We start from the raw sequence: 25,720 nt of genomic DNA, 5'->3' as shown, positions 1-25,720 counted from the left end.
TAAAATTTTTATAAAAATTTAAATAGGTAGCATTGAAACTCCAGTTTAATCTAAAATTTAATTTTGGAATAAAGTTTTGAAATATATTTATACAATAATTTTTTTTTAAAAAGGGGAAAAATCCATGGATAATTCGTTCCACTTTACATAAAGTTTTATATACAAATTGTGGATTCAATCAATTTAAATTGCATTAGAAAGGCTAACTGTTTATATAGAATTAATAAAATATTGAATCTACAAAAGCTGCCAACAAAATTAAATTAAAAATTAATGATCGGATCTCCCGATGTCAAACTTTAAGGTTGTAGCAGAAGTTGTAAAACCTGGTTAACCAACCTGCTTTTCTTTTTATGACAAAATATATTTGAAACCAGTACAAGGTGAAGAAAAGTGGATATTTGGTAAAGATATTTATAAATGTAAGTGATGAAGTGTGTAAAGTTAATAAATCCAAGCAGGACAACGTGATACGTTTGACATTAGTAGTCATTGATCGAGATGGTGAATCAATCTATCGATTTTTAGCGTTAAATAATGGTAATTTTCAACAGTTGTCAAGTGATCCTCCATCAATTACAAAATCTGAGAGAAATCTCCAGGTTTATTGTAATTATTTTCATTTTTAAATCTCTAAATGTTAAGCGTGCTATAAATCGACCCAACTATTAATAACCACCGGGTAACCGGCAAAAAAACGTATCGTTCCAATTCATAGGGTAATGGTCAATCGCAGAATATTCCTGCTGCTCAGTAAAATAATCGAGATTACTGTCATGACTTTGATTACTATAAGGAGTAGCGACAAATGGAATCTTTGGAGTTAAGTAATGAAAATTTTGTGGATAAAACAGTGGTAGATAAGAGGGATTACTCTGTATATTATCTGTTTGCGGGTTATAATTATCTTCTGGTGGTGACTGATATTGAAAATTGGGGTTGCTTTCATCTCCAGGATTCACATAGGAACCAGGTTTATTTGGAAGATATGGCTGGTAAGTAGTACGAAGAAAACTTGACGGAAGGAGCGTGGGATTTTTAGGTGTAGTATTTTTAGAATACAACTTCTTTCTTGTTGCACGAGTTACAACAATTTGTCTTCCATCTACTTGAATTTTACTGTGTAAAACACATTTATCCACAGAATCGATGTCGTCAAAGCAGAGAAAGACAAAGCCGGTGTATTTACCAGCATGGTTTATTACCCACTCCAGTTTTTGTACAGAGCCGTAATTGGAGAAAACTTTCCAAATCTCTTCTTCACGAATGTCTTTCCTAAATCTTCCAGCATAAATTTCCATAATATTCCGTAATTCACCAGGGTTCTTATAATACGGCATGGCTCGCCTTGTTTCTACACATCGATTATCTATGATGTGAGGCCGACTGGATTGTATTTCGTCCAAAGTGGAAGCTTCCTTAAATACAAGAAAACTGAAACCTTTTGATACCCCCGTTGCTGGATTTCTTACAACAACACAGTCAAGCACTTTACCCCATTGTTCGAAGTAAGTCTTCAATGAAATTTCATTTGTTTCTCGACTAAGACCTCCAACGAACAATTTGCGGTATTTCTTTGCCTCCATTCTGATCTCCATTACAGCCAAAATAAAAAAAAATCCACCCAGTTTCTTATTCACAGGTTCTCAGTACTTTGATTATATCCCCGTTTATGACTTCATATATGACCATTTCTTAGAAGAAATAATCTGGATTAGTCAATTATTCTTTGATTAATCAAAAGTCTAATTGAATGATATTTCTAGCTACAATCCAGTGGTTGTGGTTTCGATTCTGACTTGCGTCAACAACATGGATTTAACGTTTAAAGCAAAAAAGAAAGAGGTTGATGCAATGACGAACGCGAACGAAATATGAACGACTGAAAGTTGATCTAATGTTATACTAACTTGATATAATATCACAGAGGAGTTAATTTTCAGACGATCTCCATCCCTTGGTTACACGAATCTGCAACTAATTTCGCTTATTCCTCAAAAGAAAATATATATGAAAGTCACTTAAGCTCATTCCTGCTCCTGTTGAAATACATTGGGTAAAAGACTGTGAAAGACTTCATTTATCAAAGAAAAAGGTATGTGGAGTAGCAGAAATAGTAGAAATGTTACAGCTTTCTATTTTGTTTGTATTTAGTCGCCGGGTCAGTCCTGACAGCGTACAGCTGTGACCATTCAAAGCAATGTAGGACACTATTATCTGATGTGACTTTCAAGACATTAGAATACAGATATTTGGTTACAATTTCTAATAGATTAAGCGGTCGCATAGAGGCTCCACAGTCTTAGTTTTGACTATGTTCTGAAGTTCTGAGTTCAGATCTTTCGAGGGTGAAGTATGTGCGCGCGCGCGTGTGGATTTTTCTTCTCTCGTAATGATTTAGGAGTTGAAGTAGCGTTGGTTCCAAATGAGTCAGGTATAACAGCGAAAAGAAAAGAGTACAAAAGTTGTAATTGATTGCCACACTTTATTCAAACGGCTAAATGAAAGTACAGCGGAAGATAGTACACATTGAATGATACTGTCAAAAAATATACATATTGGTTTCTCAAGCAGTTGGAACTTGGTGATGTGTGCTTGACGAAGCAAAAGCGCGTCAATGCTCTCCGCTGAATAACTCACCTCACCCCATACCGAGATCCGAACTCAATCGCACTTCCCACCTTACTGAAGAATAGCAGTGTTCCTACGCGGCGATTGTTGTTTATTCTCTACCTTAAGCTTTCTCTTTAGTTATATTATTTATTTAGGCTTTTCTCTTGAAGCTAGGGAAAATATAAAGATTTATCATCACTTATACTACAGTGTTATCATTGTATTTTTAACCCTAACTGCAGTTGTAACGTCATATAGACATATACGCATGGAACGCTAACTCAACGACCATGTATGTTGAATATTTACCTATTTGGTAAAATTACAGATTAACACCCGCACGATTTTCACTAACAAAAAAAAAAAACTCGGAATTTTTGCGTGGAATCAAGTACCCTGACCTCCTAATATGCTGCAAATCCCATATTTTGGTCCGGAATTGCTCCGGAAAGGGGGGGGGTAACACCCCCCCGGGAATTTTCACATGGAAAAAAAATCAGATTTTTTGCGTGGAATCAAGTAACCTGACCTCCTAATATGCTGCAAATCCCATATTTTGGTCCGGAATTGCTCCGGAAAGGGGGGAGTAACCCCCTTCCCCCGGAATTTTCACAAGGAAAAAAAATAATATATCAATAATTTAGAAAAGAAACATTTCTAGAAAATAGTAAATTGAAGTGTGAACAAATTATTGATATATTATTGCGCAAAAGAAGATTTGGCACACTGTCATGCTATTAGCTGTCAGAAGTGAAAGTCGTCAACTTCGTGTATTTACGTCAGGTTCGCTGTTAGGTTTATAAAACAATTGAAGTTCAGTTTAAAGTTTATAAATAAATATATTTCATTCCATGTTCTGTTTAAACTTTATAAATAAATATATTCTTGCAGTGTGTGTATATGTGGCTATATGTCTGACTAATGTGTGTGTCTGTATTTATTGTATGTGTGTATAAGTAGTTATATGCTTATATTATCCATTATAGTAATATTTGTCTGTTGAAACCTGTTTTAAGGCGGTCAATAGTTTAATTAAAGATGTATCTATACATGTATATATATATATATATAATATATATATATATATATATATATATTATATATATATATACAGGTGTATATATACATGTGTATACATATATATATAATATATATATATACATATGTATATATATAAAAAAAGAGAGATCAGAAGCAAAAATTAGAAACTGAAACCACACAGCGTAATTCAAACATTCAACTGGCTCGAGGAACCCCTGTGCAATAATTTAATAGTCTTATGCACACATATCTGCACAGGAGAATTAAAAATTACTGCCGATTTTAGCAGTTTTGCAACTTCTTGCGGAACCCTGGTCTAGTATAACAGTATGTTTTGCTGAGAATTAATCCATTTTTTTGACAGCAAGAGGTAAGTAGCAGTTTGTCTGAATTTTATCCATTACATTATCCATTATAGTAATATTTGTCTGTTGAAACCCGTTTTAAGGCGGTCAATAGTTTAATTAAAGATGTGTCTATACATGTATATATATATATATATATATATATATATATATATATATATATATATATATAATATATATATATATATATACATGTGTATATATATATGTTTATATATATATATACATGTATGTATATATATATATATTTATATATATATATATACGTGTGTATATATATATATTTATATATATATATATTTATTTGGCTCAGTGGTTAGAGCGTCGAGCTTACGATCGTGAGGTTGTGAGCTCGAATCCCGGACCGGGCTGCGTGTTGTGTTCTTGAGCAAAGCACTTTATTTCACGTTGCTCCAGTTCACTCAGCTGTAGAAATGAGTTGCGACGTCACTGGTGCCAAGCTGTATCGACCTTCGTCTTTCCCCTGAATAACACTGGTGGCGTGGAGAGGGGAGGCTGGTATGCATGGGCGACTGCTGGTCTTCCATAAACAACCTTGCCCGGACTTGTGTCTAGGAGGGTAACTTTCTAGGTGCAATCCCATGGTCATTCATGACCGAAAGGGGTCTTTACCCTTTACCTTTTATATACGTGTGTATATATATATATTTATATATATATATACATGTGTATATATATATATATTTATATATATATATACGTGTGTATATATATATATATTTATATATATATATACATGTGTATATATATATATATTTATATATATATACATCTGCATATATATATACATGTGTATATATATATATTTATATATCTTTAAAATGAAGCTGGATCTCTTCCTGTCAGGTATCCCAGATGAACCAACTTCACGGCAGGAGGGGCAGATGAGGGCAGCTGCATCGAACAGTTGCTAGAAATGACAGTTGCTAGAAAGCCTTCATGAAGTGAAACCAAGTAGCAACACCAAATGGCGGTGCCCCAGCATGGCCACAGCTCATAAGCTGAAACTAGAATCAATCAATCAATCAATCATGTATACACATGTATATATACACCTGTATATATATATATTTATATATATATATGTATACACATGTATATATACACCTGTATATAAATATATATATATACACATGTCACTTCCACTATCTCCAACACCTCTGTCTCCTTCCTCGACATTTCGGTTAGCATTCTTCACTCCACTCTTACCACCTCCATTCACTACAAACACACAGATTCACACTCATACCTCAACTTCTCTTCCTCCCACCCAGAACACACCAAGCTTTCCATCCCCTATTCCCAATTCCTCCGTCTACGTAGGCTCTGTAGTGACGACCATGACTTTGAGACTCAGTCTCAACGTATGGCTCCCACTTCACCCTACGTGGATACCCCCTCACCACTATCCACACCGCCCTTGCCAGAGCACGGTCCGTGGACCGTGTATCTGCTCTCTCTCCCCGAACCCGCCCTGTAGTCTCCCGCCTCCCTTTTCCCTCACTTACCACCACCACGACCCTACGTCTCCACGCACCATTCTTCGAGCTTTCCGTCATCTCCAGTCCGACCCGTCCACTTCACACCTCTTCCCTAACCGACCCCTCCCCTCTTTCAAACGAGCCCACAACCTTCGAGACCTTTTGGTCCATAGCTCCTTCCCTGACCCTACCTCCCAACCCGGCTCGTTCCCTGCTCCCGCCCACGTTGCCGCACTTGCCCTTACCTCTCCAACACCACCCGCCTCACTAGCACCCACCATCGACCCTATCCCATCATCCACTCCTTCACCTGCACCTCCAGCAATATTATCTATTGCATCTCTGCTCTCTCTGCAATTCCTTGTACATCGGACAAACGGGACGCCGCTTGGCTGACCGGTTCGCGGAACCCTTCGTGACATCCCTTTGCGAACGACACACCGTTCACTCACGCCATTTCCGCTCCACCGGTCACTCCTTGCAACACTATCTGTGTTCGGTTTGTCCTTACACAGAGGCCATCCGGATTCCCGTTTGCGCCGTGAACAGGATTAATCTTCTCTCTTCTCTTCGCTCTTATACGCCATTTGGTCTCAACTCTCCCCCCCTCCTCACCTATCCTTTCCCCCCGACCCCTACTTCTTCAGTTCTTCATCCTTTCACCCCTACTCCCTTCCCTTCTTCCCTCTTTCTCCCTCCCTCCTTCCCTCTGCTCCCTCACTCCCCTTCTCTCTCCCCCTCTCCCTATTTCCTCCTTCCTACCCCCTCCTCCCCTTCCTTCTCCCCCTCCTCTCTCTCCCCCCTCCCCTCCTCTTCTTCCCATCCCCTTCTCTCCCCCTCCCCCTCTTCTCCTCACTACACCACACGACTTTACACATCACATCATATATGATGTGCCATACTAATACATACACCAACCCTATACATACACACGTCCAGACCCCTCATACGCACTTATACTCTCTCATACACACACACACACACTTATACATGCTAATACGTACTAATACATACTAATACATACACCAACCCCATACATACGCACGTCCAGACCAATCCTACGCACTAATACTCTCTCATACACACACACACACAACACACACACACCACACACACCCTTATACATACTAATACACACACACACCCTTATACATACTAATACATACACCAACCCTATACATACACACGTCCAGACCCCTCCTACGCACTATTAGCTGGTCCTTCAACCCTATTATCAACCCTATTATCTCCCCTTATTTCGCTCTCGCGTCTCATGTTTGATCTTTGACCTCTGGCCGAAATCAGATCGCCACGTTGATTCGTTAGCTACTGCACGCTTTTTTTTTCTCTCCTTCTTTCTGTGTTTTTTTTCTCTCTGTGTATCTTTCTGTTGAAGAGCGTAGGCTCGAAACGTTAAAGACTTGTTTTATTTATATTTCCTGAGTGCCATACTAATACAATTGTTCGTTTGTTTTCCACCTGCCTTCGTCTTTTGTCTATTTTCATAAAGCTTCCCGTTATATATATATATATATATATATATATATATATATATATATATATATACATGTATAGATACATCTTTAATTAAACTATTGACCGCCTTAAAACAGGTTCCAACAGACAAATATTACTATAATGGATAATATAAGCATATAACTACTTATACACACATACAATAAATACAGACACACACATTAGTCAGACATAGCCACATATACACACACTGCAAGAATATATTTATTTATAAAGTTTAAAAGAAACATGGAATGAAATGTATTATTTATAAACTTTAAACTGAACTTCAATTGTTTTATAAACCTAACAGCGAACCTGACGTAAACGTAAATACACGAAGTTGACGACTTTCACTTCTGACAGCTAATAGCATGACAGTGTGCCAAATCTTCTTTTGCGCAATAATATATCAATAATTTGTTCACACTTCAATTTACTATTTTCTAGAAATGTTTCTTTTCTAAATTATTGATATATTATTTTTTTTTTTCCTTGTGAAAATTCCGGGGGAGGGGGGCACCCCCCCTTTCCGGAGCAATTCCGGACCAAAATATGGGATTTGCAGCATATTAGAAGGTCAGGTTACTTGATTCCACGCAAGAAATCTGAGGTTTTTTTTTTTTTACCTTGTGAAAATTCCGGGGGGGGGGGGGGTAACACCCCCCTTTCCGGAGCAATTCCGGACCAAAATATGGGATTTGCAGCATATTAGGAGGTCAGGGTACTTGATTCCACGCAAAAAATCCGAGTTTTTTTTTTTTTCTTAGTGAAAATCGTGCGGGTGTTAATCTGTAATTTTACCGAATATTTTAATCGTGTCCTTTAAACCGCTATAAGAAACATAAAACAAAGATTACAGAAATGCATATTTATCCATGCTCAGTTGAAAAACAAACGTGAAGAGAAACATTTTCTTTTTAATTATTTTATTTATATAAATATAACATTTTATATTTATTTACAAGAAGAAAGATATCTTAGTCGTGAAGAAAAACGACTTTAAATTCCTTAGCTAATTTCTTTTTCTATCTAATACGTTAACCCACAAATCAAAATAGATTTGTGATTAACGTAGACATGGCATAAAAATTTACCGTTGTCTCCAAAAGAGTGAGTGATGTGGATTTGAATAGCTACCAACGAACACTAAAGTCTCTCCCCAAATCCAGGGTTTTTGTAACTGCTCAACCTGACCAAGAAGAATCCTTATTCGAGCCGTTACACCAACCAATGGGAAAAGAGCGAAAATGATAATTCTTTGGCAAAGACACTACGTCATATTGCCAATTCGCGCCACATTTCAAAATGGCTAAAATGCTACTGCTACAGCAGGAAAGATTCCTCTTTTTAAAGCTGACGGTGACTTCCAGCAAATAAACAATAATTTGCCCGCGCTAAGCTGGTGTGTATGATAGGATTGAATAACCTGCGTAAAGCCAGAAAAACTTGACCATCACGTGACCAGGTTATGTGACCACTTGTAGAAAACGCGTATGAGCCGATGTCTGGATATTTGAGCCTAATCGGTCGAATGATAATCATACATGTGTTATAATGAGAACCTTCACCGATCAATGTTCATTTTGTGCTGAGGAGGAAACCCGAAACCTTTTCCATCAGGCCTGAGAATAGAAAAGCTACTGTCACGACATCAGTGGATCCCAGCCTTTCTTCTGTTCATATCCTCTAAATATTGTACATATAATAAAATTCAATGTGTGTGTTACTTGTCGGTCACGCTAGAGGGAAAGAAGAGTAAAATAACAAGTGTAGTGGGCGTAGGCGATAGACAGATGCAAGACTTGAATGCTGTCCGTCTGCATATATATGCAAGCGGACAGCATTCAAAAGTTTTGCTCTAAAGACGCTGATATTTTAATCTATATAATAATCTACTTGTTCGTTGTTGCAAGACAGTGTGTGAGAGAGAATCGTGATGTTGTAGGAGAGAAATGTGTTCGCATGGATGATGGTTCACTTGCGCTAAATGAGGATACAAAGAGAGAGGTTTGGAGACGCCACTGTGAAAGGTTGCTGAATAAAGAAAATGAATGGGAGAAAGAGAGTCTGCCGAATGTCGGCCAAACAGAGGGACCAGCTATCCAAGTTGACAGTACCTTGGTAGAAAAGGCAATTAGAAGTATGAAGACAGGGAATGCCCCCGGCCCATCGAGAATTTCTGCAGAGATGCTCAAAATATCTGGCAGTGTCGGCTATAGCCTAGTCACCCGTATAGTTAACCAGGTGATACACGAAGGAGTCATACCCAATGACTGGTGTAGCAGCATAATAGTCAACTGCAACAAAGGTAAAGGTGACGCCCTAGATACAAATAATTACAGAGGTATCAAGCTGTTGGATCAGGTAATGAAGGTTACGGAGAGGGTCATAGCCCAACTGATTAGAGAGAGAGTCAGCTTGGATGAGATGCAGTTTGGTTTCGTGCCAGGGAAAAGCACCACTGATGCCATATTTCTGGTAAGACAGCTGCAGGAGAAATGCCTAGCCAAAGATAAGTCCCTGTACCTGGCTTTCGTTGACATGGAGAAAGCCTTTGACAGGGTCCCCCGATCCCTTATCTGATGGTCAATGAGGAAACTAGGGATAGATGAATGGTTAGTGAGAGCTGTGCAAGCCATGTACAAAGACGCTGTAAGTAAGGTGAGGGTTGGCAACGAGTACACTGAAGAATTCCGGGTAGAAGTAGGGGTCAGTCCTCAGCCCCCTCCTATTTATCATAGTCCTCCAGGCAATAATGGAGGAATTCTAGACTGGATGCCTCTGGGAGCTCCTCTATGCTGATGACCTTGCTCTAATTGCTGAGTCACTATCAGAACTTGAGAAGTTTCAAGTGTGGAAGCAAGGATTAGAATCAAAGGGCCTTAGAATCAACCTAGCTAAAACCAAAGTCCTAATAAGTAGGAAGGCAGGCAAACCACAAATCCCTTCAGGTAGATGGCCCTGCCCAATCTGTAGTAGAGGTATAGGTAGAAACTCCATAAGATGTACCCAATGTAAGCTATGGACACATAAGAGGTGCAGTAATATCAAAGGAAGGCTAACTGGGAAGATAGTTTTTATAGGGGGCAGATGCTCGGTAGCAATAAACACTGAAAATGCGCAGAGAACAACTTCCGCCACATTCCAGGGGGAAAAACTAGAGGTAGTTGATAGTTTCCGTTACTTAGGTGACCAAGTCAGTAGCGGAGGTGAGTACGCTGAAAGTGTAGCTGCTAGAATAAGAATAGCTTGGGCAAAGTTCAGAGAGCTCTTACCTCTGCTGGTGACAAAGAACCTCTCGCTCAGAGTAAAAGGTAGACTGTATGACGCTCGTGTACAAACAGCCATGCTACATGGCAGTGAAACATGGGCTGTGACTGCTGAGGACATGCGTAAGCTCGTGAGGAATGAAGCCAGTATGATCCGATGGATGTGTAATGACAGTGTGCATACTCGACAGAGTGTAAGTACCTTGAGAGAAAAGTTGGACCTAAGAAGCATCAGATGTGGTGTGCAAGAGAGACGACTGCACTGGTATAGTCATGTGGCGAGAATGGACGAGGATAGCTGTGTGTAAAAGTGTCACATCCTTGCGGTTGAGGAAACCTGTGGAAGCGGTCCGACCCAGGAAGATCTGGGATGAAGTGGTGAAGCACGACCTTCGAACTTTAGGCCTCACCGAGGAAATGACTAGTGACCGAGACTTTTGGAAATATGCTGTTCTTGAGAAGACCCGGCAAGCCAAATGAGACCATAACCCGTGGCCTATGCCAGGAGCGTAACCAGCCCACTTATGCGTACCTTTTCCTTCTTTGGACACTAAACTCTGCTTGCGAAAACCTGTTGAGGCAAGTGAAATCAAAATCAAAATCAAATTCGATACTGGCATCCGTGCTAGCGGGGTGCAAAGAGCACCATACGAGTGTGATCGTTGACAGAGCAGCTAACCAGCGTCCGTGCCAGTGGCACATAAAATGCACCATTCGAGTGTGATCGTTACCAGCGTCGCTTTACTGGCACTTGTGCCCATGCTAGTAGGGTGCCAAGAGCACCATCCGAGCGTGATTGTTGCCAGCGTCGCCTTACTGGCACCTGTGCTGGTGGCATGTGAACAAAACATTCGAGCAAGGTTGTTGCCAGTACCACCTGACTGGCCCCTGTACCGGTGGCACGTAAAAAGCACCCACTACACTTTCGGAGTGGTTGGCGTTAGGAAGGGCATCCAGCTGTAGAAACTCTGCCAGATCAAGATTGGTTCGTCAGTTAAATCGTCCAACCCATGCTAGCATTGAAAGCGGATGTTAAACGATGATGATGATGCTTAGGTAGTGTTGAGCCTAGTTGTGTAGGAACCATGACTAATACAGCTAACGGATATTTTGAAATATAAGTGAAAAATGTTTAAGAAACATTCTCTCTATATGAAGATAAGTAATATAGGACCTTTTCGTTTTCTTCCAACAACTTGAAGGTTTATCTTGCTTCAGTCCATTCAGCTGGCCAATATGAGTTGTAGCTGTAATTGAAAGGAGCCGGCCTGGTCATATTCATTGTGAGGCTGAATCTCCCTGAGAACTTCGTTAATGGTATGCATGTCTGTGGAGTACTCAGCCACTTGCGAGTTAATTTTATCCGTGTAGTAATGAAAAGTGATAGTGGCTTCCAATATTTGCTGTAGTTATTTCTCTTTGATTTTAAAATGTGTCTATGTATCTATGTATCAACTTTTCTTTCGATCTTTGTATGTACTGTCTCTCTCCCTTTCTCACTTTCTCTTTCACTTCCTCTGTGTTCCTCCTCTCTATCTCCCGCTTTTAATTCAACAATGTGTGTATGTATCTATGTATCAGCTTTTCTTTCAGTTTACCTATTTACTTTTCTTGTGATAAACTTTTAAAAACACAAAACGAACACTGTCACCACTCACTATCTCTTCCACTCTTTCTTTCTCTCTCTCTCTCTCTCACTCGCTCACTCACTCTCTTTCTCTGTTCTTTCCTCTCTGTCCTCTTCTTTCTCGCTTTGCCACTCACTTCTTCCTTTGAAGTAAATGAGACACACACCACATGTACGTACAAAAAGAACAAGTTGGCGTTAATTTTGACTAGATTCATTGTAGTTATATTTACTTTTATTTCGCATCCCATCATTTCTTGGTATAAAGTGGTCAACAGAAAGAAAAGTAAAGATAAGCAAGTATTTTATTGCTTGCTTCCAGTCATGAGAAAGGAAAAGAAAAAGACAAAGCAGATAAAGCAAACAGTCAAAAATTTGCTTTCCTTTCCTTTTCGTTCTGTTGACAATTCGGCTAAAAGGCAAGCAGCAAAAATGTCTGCTTGCCTTTCAGCCGTGTTAAGCAGGCACGTTGTCAATTTTTTTCCTCTTGAGGTACTGATGTTTGTTTTAGTGTTTCACTGGTACTTAATTTATCGACCCTGAAAGGATGAAAGGCAAGTCGACCTCAGCAGAATTTGAACTCAGAATGTAGCAGCGGACGAAATACCACTAAGCATTTCGCTCGGAGTGCTAACGATTTTCCAGCTCACCGCCTTCAAGTTAACGAACAATAATGACAAGTCTGCAGGTGAAACGGAAGGATGGCCCATTTTCTATGTTATGAAGGGGGTTACTTATGAAGGTATACCATTTTTTGATGGTAAATAAGTCTAAATACTTTTTCCCTAATTTTGCAGGCAATATCTCCTGCTCCACTTGACTACTTCAGGTATTTTCTGCCTTTCAATACCAAAATTAATTTCTCTTCCAAAGAAAGAGTGACATTATCTCTTTCTTTCAATTTTTCATTTGCATGTATGGAGACACTATGTTGTCTCAAAAATCTTAAAACTTTACTAACTAGATCGATCTATGACTTAACCTGGATTTAATCCCATTTTATACAAACTTTGCTATCAATTATACGAGGGACGTTCAATAAGTAATGCCCCTGACCCACTTGCAGTTGTTTGATCTAGCTGAAATTTTGTATGTGCAATTATTTATATCTCTATAGATTAACTGGCAAATTACAGCTCTGAACTAAGTGTGGTTTCTGATTTACAGGTGTTTGAACTGAGTCAAGTGTGAAATAGAGCCTGTTGAGTGTCGAGCAGTAATCCGGTTTTTGTATTTAAAAGGACGCACACCACGGGAAACTTTTGATGAAATGGAAGTAACTTATGGTGATGATGCCCCATCATATGACCTTGTAAAACGCTGGCATCGTGAATTCAAACATGGTCGGAACTCTGTGGAAACAGCTCCCAGATCTGGTCGCCCCCCTTCTGCCATTGATGAGGCATCTGTCCGTCAAGTTGAGGCTGCCATTTTGGAAGATCGACGCATAACTATTCGCCAAATAGCCCTTGAGGTCAAGATTAGTACCGGGTCTGTGGAAACTATCATTCATGACCATTTGCATATGCAAAACGTGTCTGCCAGATGGAGTCTCAGGTTGCTCACACCTTTCCAGAAGCAAGAACGCGTCGAGTGCTCGAGGATGAATTTGGAGATGTGCCAAGAAGATGAGTCAAAACTTTTCAAAAGACTGATTACACAGGATGAAACCTGGGTCCATCACTATGATCCAGAAACCAAAGCCCAGTCAATGCAGTGAAAGCACAGTGACTCACCTCCTCCAAAGAAAGACAAGGGTGCAGCCCTCCGCTGGCAAGGTCATGCTCACAGTACTATTTATATCTGGAGAAAGTATACCTAATTTTATGAAGACATGAGACATTGCGTTCCTTAAAATTGTTAATGATCAGTAGATTAGCCCTAATTAGAAAGAAAATTTCATTGATGCATAATGAACATTTTCTATTTTTATTATTATACGCAGGTGCAGATATAAGTATTTTCCATTGTAAATTATAATTTATTTTTTTATCCTTAAGTTCCCATATATATGTACTTATCCCTGAAGAATTACTCCTATTTCTATTTTTAAAAGTATATCTGTGATAATTAAGTCTTTGTTTCAAATTCTTCTTCTTAGCTACAATATAGACTTTTCTGTCGTATTGTGTACTTACTATACATTGATATACTACCTCCTTCCTAATGCAGTCATTATTAAATACACAATTTTCTTTTATCCTACAATTACACTTATTAATTTGTTGTACATGGTTTACTTTTTTGTGATTAATTGTTACTGCATTATTAAATATCTCTTCATTTGAAGATAGGTTAGAAATTCTTTTACTTATGCTTAGTAGTAGTGCTTTTTTTTATTTGTGGAGGGTGATTACTAGAATTATTTATATATCTTAAATTGGAATTTTGTTTCACATAAGGTTCATGGAGTCCAGTATTAAGGTTACAATTCACATCTAGATAATTAATAGAATAATTTTCATTTTCGATAGTAATGGATAGGCCGAAATTATTAAAGAATTTATGCAAGCGTTTTTTTAAGTATTTCTAGATAACTATTCGAAAGATTCTTAACTAGGAATAATGCATGGTCTCTATAAATGCCACCATTTAATTCAGGGAATTCCTTACTTATATTGTCTAATGAATAAATCCCTACCAAATCTGTCGTTTCCGCTGAATCCGGCGATCCCATTGTAATATCAAATAAAACTGGTGTATCCTTTCTAGCCCATAGTTGATTGTCAAATTCTATAACAGTTTTTTCTTGCCGCTAGTATTACCTTAATTTCCCTCATGCTAATATTCGTATATTTCCTTACAAAAATTAAAGCTTTATTAAGTATTACTGGGTTAATCAATGAATAATAATTTTGAATATCAAATTGGATTAATTTATGGTTTCTACCGTTATCAACCTTAATACTGGAAAACCATTCCAATGCACCTTGTGTGTTTTTCCATAAATTAAGCTTAATTTTATTTCTAATTATAGGTATATATTTGTCTAGAATTAATTTACTTAATTTGCCTAAGTCAGATTTATTTGGACAGGTTAGTTTGACCTGTGTTGTATTAGGGAAGTTCTCTTTATGGTCCTTAATTGTGGTCTATATCTTCTAAATTATAATCATACATTATATTTCTAGCTTCTAAATTCAATTTTCGAAGTGTAGCATAAGGTACAACCTTATATTTTTATATAATTTCTCTGAGTAATAGTTCATGGTATGTTTGAGTGTCTATGTTATATATATTACCAGTCTTATCCGAATGTGTTAAATACCATTTTTGTTCTTAAAAGTTCTAATAATTTCTTTTAATTTTCTCTGGTAGGGATTGTGCCTTAGTGGATGATTCCTGAACTTGATATTTTTAATGGTACTCCATAGATCTTGTTCGAAGTTGTCCAAGTATTTATTAGGTGGTGGTGCCTTTCTGGATTTAAATGTATTCTTAGTAATTTCCATTATTTCCTCGTAGTTACTTCTGATTCTTGCATACTTGTGGTAATCTTTATCTTCATAGTTCAGTTTAGTGAGATTCTTTTCATGGGTATAGATTTTCCATCGTATTCTATGGATAAATTCGTTAATCTTATATATTAATTCTTTGATGTAATAGTCCTTAATTGGTGTGGGTATATCTTTTAGTGATGGATCAATCCGTATTATCTCCATATTTCCAACAGTATTCATTTTGAAGGATTATTGTACTATACTTAAATGTATTCACTTATACTAACAATACTCCAAATATTGCATAGATAATTCATACATATACAAGTATTAGCAGTAGATATTCCTACAAGGTCTGATCAATAAGTATCCGGACTGTTGCCATAGTAACGAAGCTAAAGCATGCAGAGTAGAGCTGCTTGGCAAAGATTGATCTTGTAGCGTGTGATCGTAGCATTGACCATGACAAAGAAATTTAAGCTGAAAATCTACATCAAATTTTACCAAAAGCTTGGTGATATCTGCTCAGAGGCCCACGTAAAGTTTTCATCATTCTCGACACAATCAAGGATCTTGTACAACTGAAGCCCGAGTATCTTTTTGGTCAGCTGAAAGCAATTTTGGCAGACACGCGTTTCATACCCAAATCTTCAGTGATAATGGGACTGAACTGAACCGTAACTAATCTGCACATCCTCTGATAATTCACGGATGGTAATTCGTCGATTTTCCCTCGCAGATGCATGTACATCTGCAATGTTTTTCCTAGTTCTGCTCGTTGCAGGTCTCCTACAACATTCGTAAACATCGACATTTTTTCAGCCATCTTGGAAACGTTTGAACTACTCGTACACTTGTGTGCAGTTCATGCACTCCTCTCCATACACTTTCTGCAACTTTGCATAGGCCTCTGAGCAGGTACTGCCACAATAACTTCCTTCCAAGCACTGCTGTAAACATCAGAAATGAGCTAGAATACTAAAACTTAGTGCACATGCACGGCAGAGTTCAAAGTCAAGCTGTGCCAAGCGGCTTCACTTTGCGTGCTTTAGCTTCGTTACTCTGATAACATCCGGGTACTTATGGATCAGACCCCCCACACACACACATATATGTATGTATGTATGTATGTATGTATGTATGTATGTATGTATGTATGTATGTATGTATGTATATGAATAGATAGATAGATAGATAGATAGATAGATAGATAGATAGATAGATAGATAGATAGATAGACAGATAGACACACACACAAATAACCACATAAATGCGAAACAAAGTGGAAAAAATAGTACTCGAATACCGAAGGTTGAGTAATATGCTTCTTTCTATTATTAAAGCGGCAAGAACATCACAAAAAACTGCCACTCAGTGTTAGCAGTCTTTTTGCGATGTCTTTACAGTTTGAATGATAATAATACAAAAGTATTATACTCTTTTACTCTTTTACTTGTTTCAGTCATTTAACTGCGGCCATGCTGGAGCACCGCCTTTAGTCGAGCAACTCGACCCCGGGACTTATTCTTTTTGTAAACCCAGTACTTATTCTATCGGTCTCTTTTTGCCGAACCGCTAAGTGACGGGGACGTAAACACACCAGCATCGGTTGTCAAGCAATGCTAGGGGAACAAACACAGACACACAAACACACACACATACATATATATATATATATATATAAATAATAAATATTAGGGAATAAATCCAAATTTACAGGGAAAAAATCAGATTTAGGATTAAATCCAATTTTATAGTAAAATATTATAAAATATTATTAGAGACAAAACCACTATTTTGCAAAACAAACAAGGAAAGACTTAATCAATACATAAAATTTTAATAAATAGTCAAAAAAACCGCCACTACAATTATTTCTTGTCTTGATCGACAATCTTCAGGTGGACTTCCAATAAGTCAGTTTCAAATTTCATAATTTGAAACTGACTTATCGGTTGTCAAGTGATGGTGATACACACACACACACACACACATACACACACACACACATGACTACCAAATCCACTCATGAGGCTTTGGTCGGCCCAAGGTTAAATTAGAAGACACTTACCTGAGGTACCGCGCAGTGGGACTGAAAACGGAAACCATGTGATTGGTAAGTAAGCTACTTTATTTCAATATTTTTGCCATAAAGGCATTACATAGAGGGGACACTACAACGCATGTGGGGACATATAACAATTAACAATATATAAAAATAAAATATGATATTATGAATGACACATGAAAATGAACATAAAAAACAAATTAAAATTATGATAACATACGTAATATTTGAAAATGAAAATATGGAGAGTGTGCTACTCACCCCATACTGAGCAACACCACTCGCTGCCTCTGAGTCCTAATTTCCTTTTAATCTCTGTTCCATTTCCTTTATCGCTCCATGACTACACTCTCTCGTAACCTTTTTCACCGGGGGAGGGGGTTTTCTAAATTCTGAGGTGTCTGCTCTTTTTTTTCTTTTTTTCCTGTGGGGAAATGGGGAGGGTAGGTTTGGTGTCTGTATGGGGAGGGTGGGTCTGAGTGGTCTTGGGTGGGATGGAGTTGGACTGGGGTACCACATCACACTCAGTTTTCTTTCTTTTTTTCTCTTCCTTCTACTCTCTGTTCTTCCTCCTTTTCCTCTCTTTTCTCTTCCGTCTCCACAACTGTTTATTTACTATTGTCCTCTTTAAAGGGCAGTATGTTATAATGTGTCCCTTTTGATCACATTTAAAGCAACGTGGTTCTCTTCCCTCTACCCACACCCTCAGCACAATTTCCCCCAAAGTCACCGTCTCTGCCAAACTCTCCAATTGTTCCACCTCCGTCTGTATAATTAATTCTAGTGTCTTCGCTTTCCACCCTCCTTCTTCCGTTTCTGTGGCTTCAAGGACAGCCACTTTCTCCTCACTTCCAACAAGGACAGCCGCCGCCAACCAAGCCACTTCTATATTAGGTGGGATTGCTTCTACCCTTGCCTTGAAAGTCTTTCTTCCAAGGTATGTGGGCAGAAGCACTACTTCCTCTGTTTTCACCGCCACACTCGCCTCTACTGTCCTAAATTGGACGACCATTGTCCCATATCTCCTTCTTTATATATGTTATTTCTTTAGCGCATTTTCCATTTCAGCTTCCACTTGCTTGGCCTTTTTTTCTTTTTTTTCTCCATCCGCTCCATAATTCCTTTGGGGGTGACAGCCTCACGTCGCCTCCCACCTTCTGTACCATCTTCTCATACTCCTTCAGACCAGCCAAGTCCAACTCCCTTCGCTTCATCTCCGTGGCCTCAGCAAAACTCCTTGTCTTATCCAACACTCCGTCATCTTTATGACCACCCTTACCAGCTCCTCCTCTACTGAAGACAACTCAGACCCGCTAAGGTCTGAGTACATCATGTCTACCCTCAAAGCAGCAGCAAAAAAAATATAATAATAACGTCTGACTCGCACAAACGACAAACCAAGTGCACTGTTTGTTTCTACTATCTTGTTCTCACTGCCCTGTTCTTGTTACCACTTTCACCCTCCGCAAAAAATCCCAAACTTTATTTGATTTGCTTTGCCGATGATGTTGACTTGTTTCTCTTTTCGTATTATGGCTGCTGTTGCTTAGTGAGTGGGATTGACTCAGTGCACAGCCTTTCCTCACTTTAAAAAAATCTTCTTGCACAGGCATTGCACGATAACAACATTGTTCATGATTGTTGATGGTGCTGTGAGTCTCAACTGAATGGCTGGCTGTAGCCTTAAAAAGTAAATAAAAGTCACATTCGATCACAGCAGCCATCATATGTATGTATGTATGTATGTATGTATGTATGTATGTATGTATGTATTATGTATGTATGTATTATGTCAGGTCACTTTCGTGTGCTACTGGTAACATGTAACCCAGAACAACCTGTTGCATGGTCGGGTCGTCAGCGACTAAACCGGCAATCCCACCAAGCTTGGACACCCTGCGGAATTAAAAACAAAACCCGTCAAAGGGCGGAGGAACTCTTGAGAGTCAACGGCCATCCAATAAATGTCTTAAGGCTGTATCATGCGCGGGGACATAGAAATAATCGGACTGAATACCCGATCGATAACAACATTGATTAAGCTTCGTGCAATGGCCATACTCGATAACGAGTATATATATATATATATATATATATATATATATATATATTATATATATATATATATACTATATATATATATATATATATACTATATATACTATATATATACTATATATACTAGCTTATATATATATATATATACTAGCTTAAGGTGACCCGCTCTACGCGTGGGTAAGAGTGTGGTTGTTATTTTCTGTTGCATCCTTTCGGCACGTAAAAATCACCATCCGAACGTGGCCGCTGCCAGTGCCCCTACCCCCGTGGCACGAAAAAAGCACCCACTACAATCACAGAGTGGTTGGCGTTAGGAAGGGCATCCAGCTGTAGAAACACTGCCAGATCAGACTGGAGCTTGGTGCAGCCTCCTGGCTTCCCAGACCCCGGTCAAACCGTACTAGCATGGAAAATGGACGTTAAACGATGATGATGATTCTCCCTGTTTGTTTCTCTCTCCTTTCTCTCTCCCTTTCCCACTCTCTTACTCTTCCTTTCTCTCGGACTCTCCCCCGCTTTCTCTTACTCTCTATCTTTCTCTATCTATCTCTCTCCCATTTATAAACAACAAAAGATCTTGAGTAAGTTGAGAAAGAAAGTAGTTTGAAAAATCAATCATAAATATCAGGCAGTGACAACGGAAAGGTCTGCTTCAAGGCAGAAAGCAAGACACTAACATTTAAAAGGGACAGGCGAACTTGGGAGCTGAATAAAAATTTTAAAAATATTGGAAACCAAAGTCTGAAAGGATAGAATCTGAGGATAGTAGAGTCACCATGGCTGGCATTTCTTAACGACGGACAGTAACATAGTGGCAGTTTAACGGCTGGCGTAAAAATTTGAACTTGATGTGAAAGAAAATTCGTAAACACCAAGTTTTGAAGTGATTGTTTCTCACGACAGTAGACTCACCATGGCAAGCATTATGTGTGTGTGTGTGTGTACGCATTATATATACAAATAAATTAAATTAGAGATAAAACCACTATTAGGCAAATCAAACAGTGAAAAACATAAACGAAAACATAAAAATAAAAATATAATATACAAAATATATAAAATATAAAATTTTAAAATTTTAATTATTTAAATTTAAAATGAAAATTATTAATTTATATTTATTTATTTTTTTTGAATATATATAACTATCAAAAAGTATTAAAAAGTTTAATATACATATTCATATATAGAATACACACACACACATACATAAATTAACCCAATAAATATCTGATTCATAATATTTGTTCTCATGATTGTGTGGTGGTGGTGGTGGCGATGATAATTCTGTCTATGAATGCAGACAGACGTAGAGAGAGAGAGAGTGTGTGTGTGAAAGCGCTGTTGAAGGCGGAGAGGAGGGGGAGATACAGAACGCTCTTTGACGATGTTATAAAGAGAAAGTGAAGGGGAGTTAGACGCTGTTAACGACGTTATATATAGAAAGTGATGGGAAGGGAGGAAAGAGAATGAGTGACGGAGGAAGACAGATACATTAAAGAATGAGAGTAGATTTGTCAAAGTGAGTTTTTGGCCCTAGCAACGACACCTTTTAAGATGGGGATTTCTTACCTAGCCCACTCTCATCCTCACCTCATTTTACATGTCCCTGTAAATTTTGGAGTCAATCCGACGGGATCTAGTGGCCCGTTCTAATGCCAAAAACCAGACAAACAAACAAACTTTTCGCATTTCAGTTTTATAAATATATATATATATATCTGTCTTTTTTGTCTTAAAATAGCAGCGAAGTTATTCGGTTTGTCAATTGTATTGTTGCTGGTGTAGTGGTTTTTGTAACAGTAAGAGTAACAGGGGAGGTAATAGAAGTGGTTGCACTTTTCATCTCTCTGCCTTCCTTTCCCACTTGTTCGGAAGGAAAGCTTGCATCAGTATGTGTATTATTCAAATGTGTGTGTGTGTCAATGTTTTCTTTTCTGTTCGACGTGTTCGGTGATAATAATAGTGGAAATTCCATTTCTAACTGGAACACAGGAAAGCTGACACTTTTTGCTGAACTGTCCATGTCTGTTTTCCAGACAGATGAAAATATTTATGAGATAAGATTTTGCAAAATGAAAATTTGCCCTTAAAGGGAAAATCTTCGGGCGAGCTTCTCTCAAGGCCAAGTAAATGTTATTAGGTACCTTTCTGATAAAAATATATACAGGTATACATAAATAAATACGGAAAAATATATGACGACGCGAACAACAGCCAATCAGATAGATAGATAGATAAGTAGGTAGGTAGGTATATAGGTAGAGAAAGAGATAGGTAGGTAGATTTCTTTATTAGCCACGCAGGGCCGAATACAGAGGAGACAAGTCTACGAAAAAGACTACGGCAGAGAAGAAACATATAAGAGCAAAGTGCTTTTTCTCTCTCTCTCTTGGATTTACAGAATCGTGCTCAAAGTGGTTTCGTAGTTTGTGCGTACCATCTTTGCTACGTTCACCCACCTTTTATCGAAACTTTTATGACAAAAAACTTCCCTCTCTATTTTCTCCTTCCTTCTCAAGTGGTACTTGAAAAAGCTGATGAACGATTGGCTAGAGAGGAAAGTGTTTGTCTCTAAACATTTCGCACGTGTCCATCACGCACATTCTTTCACCATAGACACCAATGAAAACTGCCTTGCCTTCCCGGTTAAAGGATGGTGGCGAGGCAATATTCATGACAGCCTCAGCCGATGACCGAATTCATCCTACACATGACAGCAGCTGTTCAACATGAGCCCATAGGTCTGAAATGGTTGAACACTACACGCTCTGACCGCATCTCGGGCAAGTCGGTCCGGTGTTTCGTGAACTGTGCCCGTAGAACTTATCCCGAATGGGTAATGCTTCCCGATAGCACTGCCAGGTCAGAGATCTCTGGAAATTGTCCTTAGGTCCCAGCCCGAAAGTGGTTCTGAAGAGGCAGACCAGGTATTCCTCGTCAACACCCAGGGTCACCCAAAGAACATCATCATACCTCCCCTAATCCTCTGTAGAACGCCTTCGTGGAATTAAGGTCGCACAAGTTTGATTCTGGACGGCAGAGTTGCTCGAGAGCAAAGCCACACTCAAGGTGCCATTCGCCTAGCCTCAGTCTCTGACTTACAACTGCAGTTCCGTCAAAGAGACAAGCTGCGGGAAAACGTGTCTCATAAACGGCAACTACACACTTCACCGTCGTCTATGAAGCGCTGGAGATGTCACAGTCTCAGCGCATGTATGCGCATTATCAACCACGGACCAGCCCTCCATTTAGCAGGTGTTGACAGCAAATGGATCGCCTAACCATCGGAATGCTTCCCTTCCACAAAAAGCGAAAGAGTATGCTTTCCAATTTGATGATGGTTGGTTCGGGACAAGCACGACAGTCAGACGGTAATAGATGACAGATGCAATGTACGCATTCGCCACCTCAGCCTGACATTTTAGGGATAGCTTCTTCTCGGCCCATTGCTGGGTGAGAGTGGCTACCCTATTTGTTATCTCATTCCAGTTCTTCTCCATTTAGAGGTCTGATCTGAACTAGATTCCAAACAATTTAACCGGTCCGTCGGTCCAGTGTCCCGCGATGGAGGCGCTATTGGACAACACGGGCTTGCTTTTCCAGGTGCCGAGTCGCAAGTCCACTGACTTGTCTGGGTTAATTTTCACTCCCGTTACAGCTCCGTACTCTTTTAGTGTCTCGCCGACCAGGTCGATATGCCTGGGGCTCAATACTATAACGGTGACGTTGTCTGCGCATGCAGACACACTCGTCTCACATCCCAGTTCTCGTAGGATGCCGCTCAGCATTGCCAGCTTTCACAGTAGTGGCTCATAATCAATACGTACAGAAGCGATAGATCGATCCAAATTGATCATCACCCCACCCATGCCAGTTTCCTTAACTACCCTGTCTATGATGTAACGCATCAGATGGAGGTTGTTACGGATACTTCTGCCCGGCACGGCGCATGTTTGCGCCTTGTCGACCAGTTTCTCGATGACAAGTGCCAACCCCTGCGTTGAAGAGAGTGATGGGCCTGAAGTTATCTATGACGCTCCCCTTGCTTGGATATTTTTTTAACAGTGCCATCACTCCTCAGCTCACAAAACTGGGGATACTCCGGTTTTGCTGCTAGTTGCAGTAGACCATTGCCCAAACTTCTCCAAACAAGTCTGGTATATGACAATAAAGCTCGTAGGGCAGACCATCCACACCTGGTGACTGGTCTCCTCTGCAGCATGCCATTGCATTCCATATATAGGTGGCTGTGATGGGTCTTTCACAACACTCTGCATCTTTTGCCAAGAGTCGTGGAAGGCCATGCAGGTAGGAACTAAAGTCTACCCTGCGTTCTGACTCCCCAGTTGTCCCGAACAGTTGGGCAAAGTGCTGTTGAAAGGTCTAACACATCCTTTCGGGCTCGAGTAATTCGTGCCCCTGTTCATCTGTCAGAGACCTAATGGTGGCTTTGTTGCCAAGTTTTTCCTCTGCCACTCAGGTGCCTCCAATTCCTTCGTTTCTCAGAGCACGCATCCTAGCTCTCACAATGCAACCTTCGTATTTGGCGTTGAAGTGTTGGTTAAGGGCCAACCTCCCCTCTAGCACGTTGGACGCGATCCCACTTCTATACGCCTCTTCTAATTTCTTAACTAGGTATCCCTCTATTCTGTTTCGATCTATCGCTAGTCTTTCTATATACCTAACTGATTCTGCTTTAATTGTTCTCTTTAGAGCATATCAACATTTATTGTTGACGATGCTTCCCACCAAGGCCCTCTTAACTAATGTACTAATCTGGTCTTTGTAGGCCTGTCGCGCCGTGAACGATGCGTTCAGTTTCCAGTAACTGAGACCCTGCCTATAATTCTTAACTATGTCGAGTGTACAAATTACAAATTTGTGATCTGTGTAGTTTTCCTATGTGGTGGTTGCAGTTGTGGAGACAGTGGTGGTGGCAGTAGACATTTGTTCATTCTTCTTACTTTCCTTTCCCACTTGTTTGCTTGGAACACTGTTGTGCGTTGACGTTGTTCAATTGTGTGTGTGTGTGAACGTGATTCAATGCTTTCTCTCTCTCCTGCAGTGTTCGGCAATGCGGGGACATTAATGTCCATGAAAGACGATGGAATGTTGGTTACTTCAATCACGTTATCCATTTTTCAGGACAGATTGAAAAAAAAATTTTAATGGCATACATTACGATAATAAAGAAATTTGTGGGGAAAATCTTTTCCAAGGGGGTGGGGAGAGGACTTCGGAAGATTCACGAGATCCAAGCTTTTCCCTCGTAACTTTTAGGAAAATAGGTTTTTTTTTTCAATAAAATTTTTAGGTTGATAACTTGGAAGATATTACTAACTTGGTTGCAGTTACAGTTTTGCTGTACTTCCTCCTTATTTGTGTGGATTCTTCATCTGATTTTTTGGACTCCTGATATTCACTTTCAGTCTCTGCTTCAGACATTGACGATGGCTCTGGAGTTGCTCTGCTTGAAGCTGGCATTTAGGACACTTTTCTTCTTTAGGATAGATGAATAGTTTTGGAACTGGCTGCTTTTCCAGTTGTATATCCAACCTGTCCCTTGCTTTCAATTTGAAGATAATATAACCTCCTATCCTCACGGCACAGCCATTCACCATTTTCTTTTGTGATGTCAAAAATTCCTTTTAATGAATCGTATTTTTCTTGTTTTACTCGTTTATTGTAGGTATTCAACACTTTTTCTACTTTTTCTTGTGCATTTTGAATTGATAAATATGGGAAATTTAATTTCTTTTGCCATAAAAACGTTACTTCTTTTGAAATATCCTTTGTTCTTTCTTTCCTTGCTTTGATGGTACCTCCAAAGAACAGGTAGCGAATGACAATTTGAAGTTTCAGTTTCTCGACCAGTTTCAGTTTCTCGACCAGTTTCTCGATGACAAGTGCCAACCCCTGCGTTGAAGAGAGTGATGGGCCTGAAGTTATCTATGACGCTCCCCTTGCTTGGATATTTTTTTAACAGTGCCATCACTCCTCAGCTCACAAAACTGGGGATACTCCGGTTTTGCTGCTAGTTGCAGTAGACCATTGCCCAAACTTCTCCAAACAAGTCTGGTATATGACAATAAAGCTCGTAGGGCAGACCATCCACGCCTGGTGACTGGTCTCCTCTGCAGCATGCCATTGCATTCCATATATAGGTGGCTGTGATGGGTCTTTCACAACACTCTGCATCTTTTGCCAAGAGTCGTG

The 25,720-nt window shown here is 39.3% G+C and overlaps 2 protein-coding genes and 1 long non-coding RNA gene across 3 annotated transcripts in view; 1 reads left to right on the top strand and 2 right to left on the bottom strand.

Annotated features, from left to right (window-relative positions):
• The window catches only part of LOC115214492 (probable 3',5'-cyclic phosphodiesterase pde-5), a 287,952-nt gene that overhangs the window by 157,540 nt on the left and 104,692 nt on the right, over positions 1 to 25,720 (top strand). The gene's annotated exons all lie outside the window — the stretch shown is intronic.
• LOC115214028 (heterogeneous nuclear ribonucleoproteins A2/B1-like) lies at positions 179 to 1,625 on the bottom strand. The gene has a single exon (XM_029783050.2). The coding sequence runs from the start codon at positions 1,596 to 1,598 to the stop codon at positions 669 to 671; it is 930 nt and encodes a 309-aa protein (XP_029638910.2). The 5' UTR covers positions 1,599 to 1,625; the 3' UTR covers positions 179 to 668.
• The window catches only part of LOC118764357, a 40,422-nt gene continuing 21,042 nt past the window's right edge, over positions 6,341 to 25,720 (bottom strand). The window contains exons 3-4 of the long non-coding RNA XR_005000185.1: positions 16,219 to 16,228; positions 6,341 to 6,352 (exon numbers count right to left, since the gene is read on the bottom strand). This is a non-coding gene — a long non-coding RNA (uncharacterized LOC118764357). The remainder of the gene's footprint in view (positions 6,353 to 16,218; positions 16,229 to 25,720) is intronic.

The sequence above is a fragment of the Octopus sinensis genome, linkage group LG7 (genome assembly GCF_006345805.1).
Source record: "Octopus sinensis linkage group LG7, ASM634580v1, whole genome shotgun sequence".
NCBI lineage: Eukaryota > Metazoa > Mollusca > Cephalopoda > Octopoda > Octopodidae > Octopus > Octopus sinensis.
The sequence above is the reverse complement of the archived record's forward strand: the minus strand, read 5'-3'. Positions and strand labels throughout refer to the sequence as shown.

Bases quoted from the DNA above. Each gene is read 5' to 3' on its own strand.
- LOC115214028 (XM_029783050.2), bottom strand. From the start codon at position 1,598: ATGGAGATCAGAATGGAGGCAAAGAAATACCGCAAATTGTTCGTTGGA.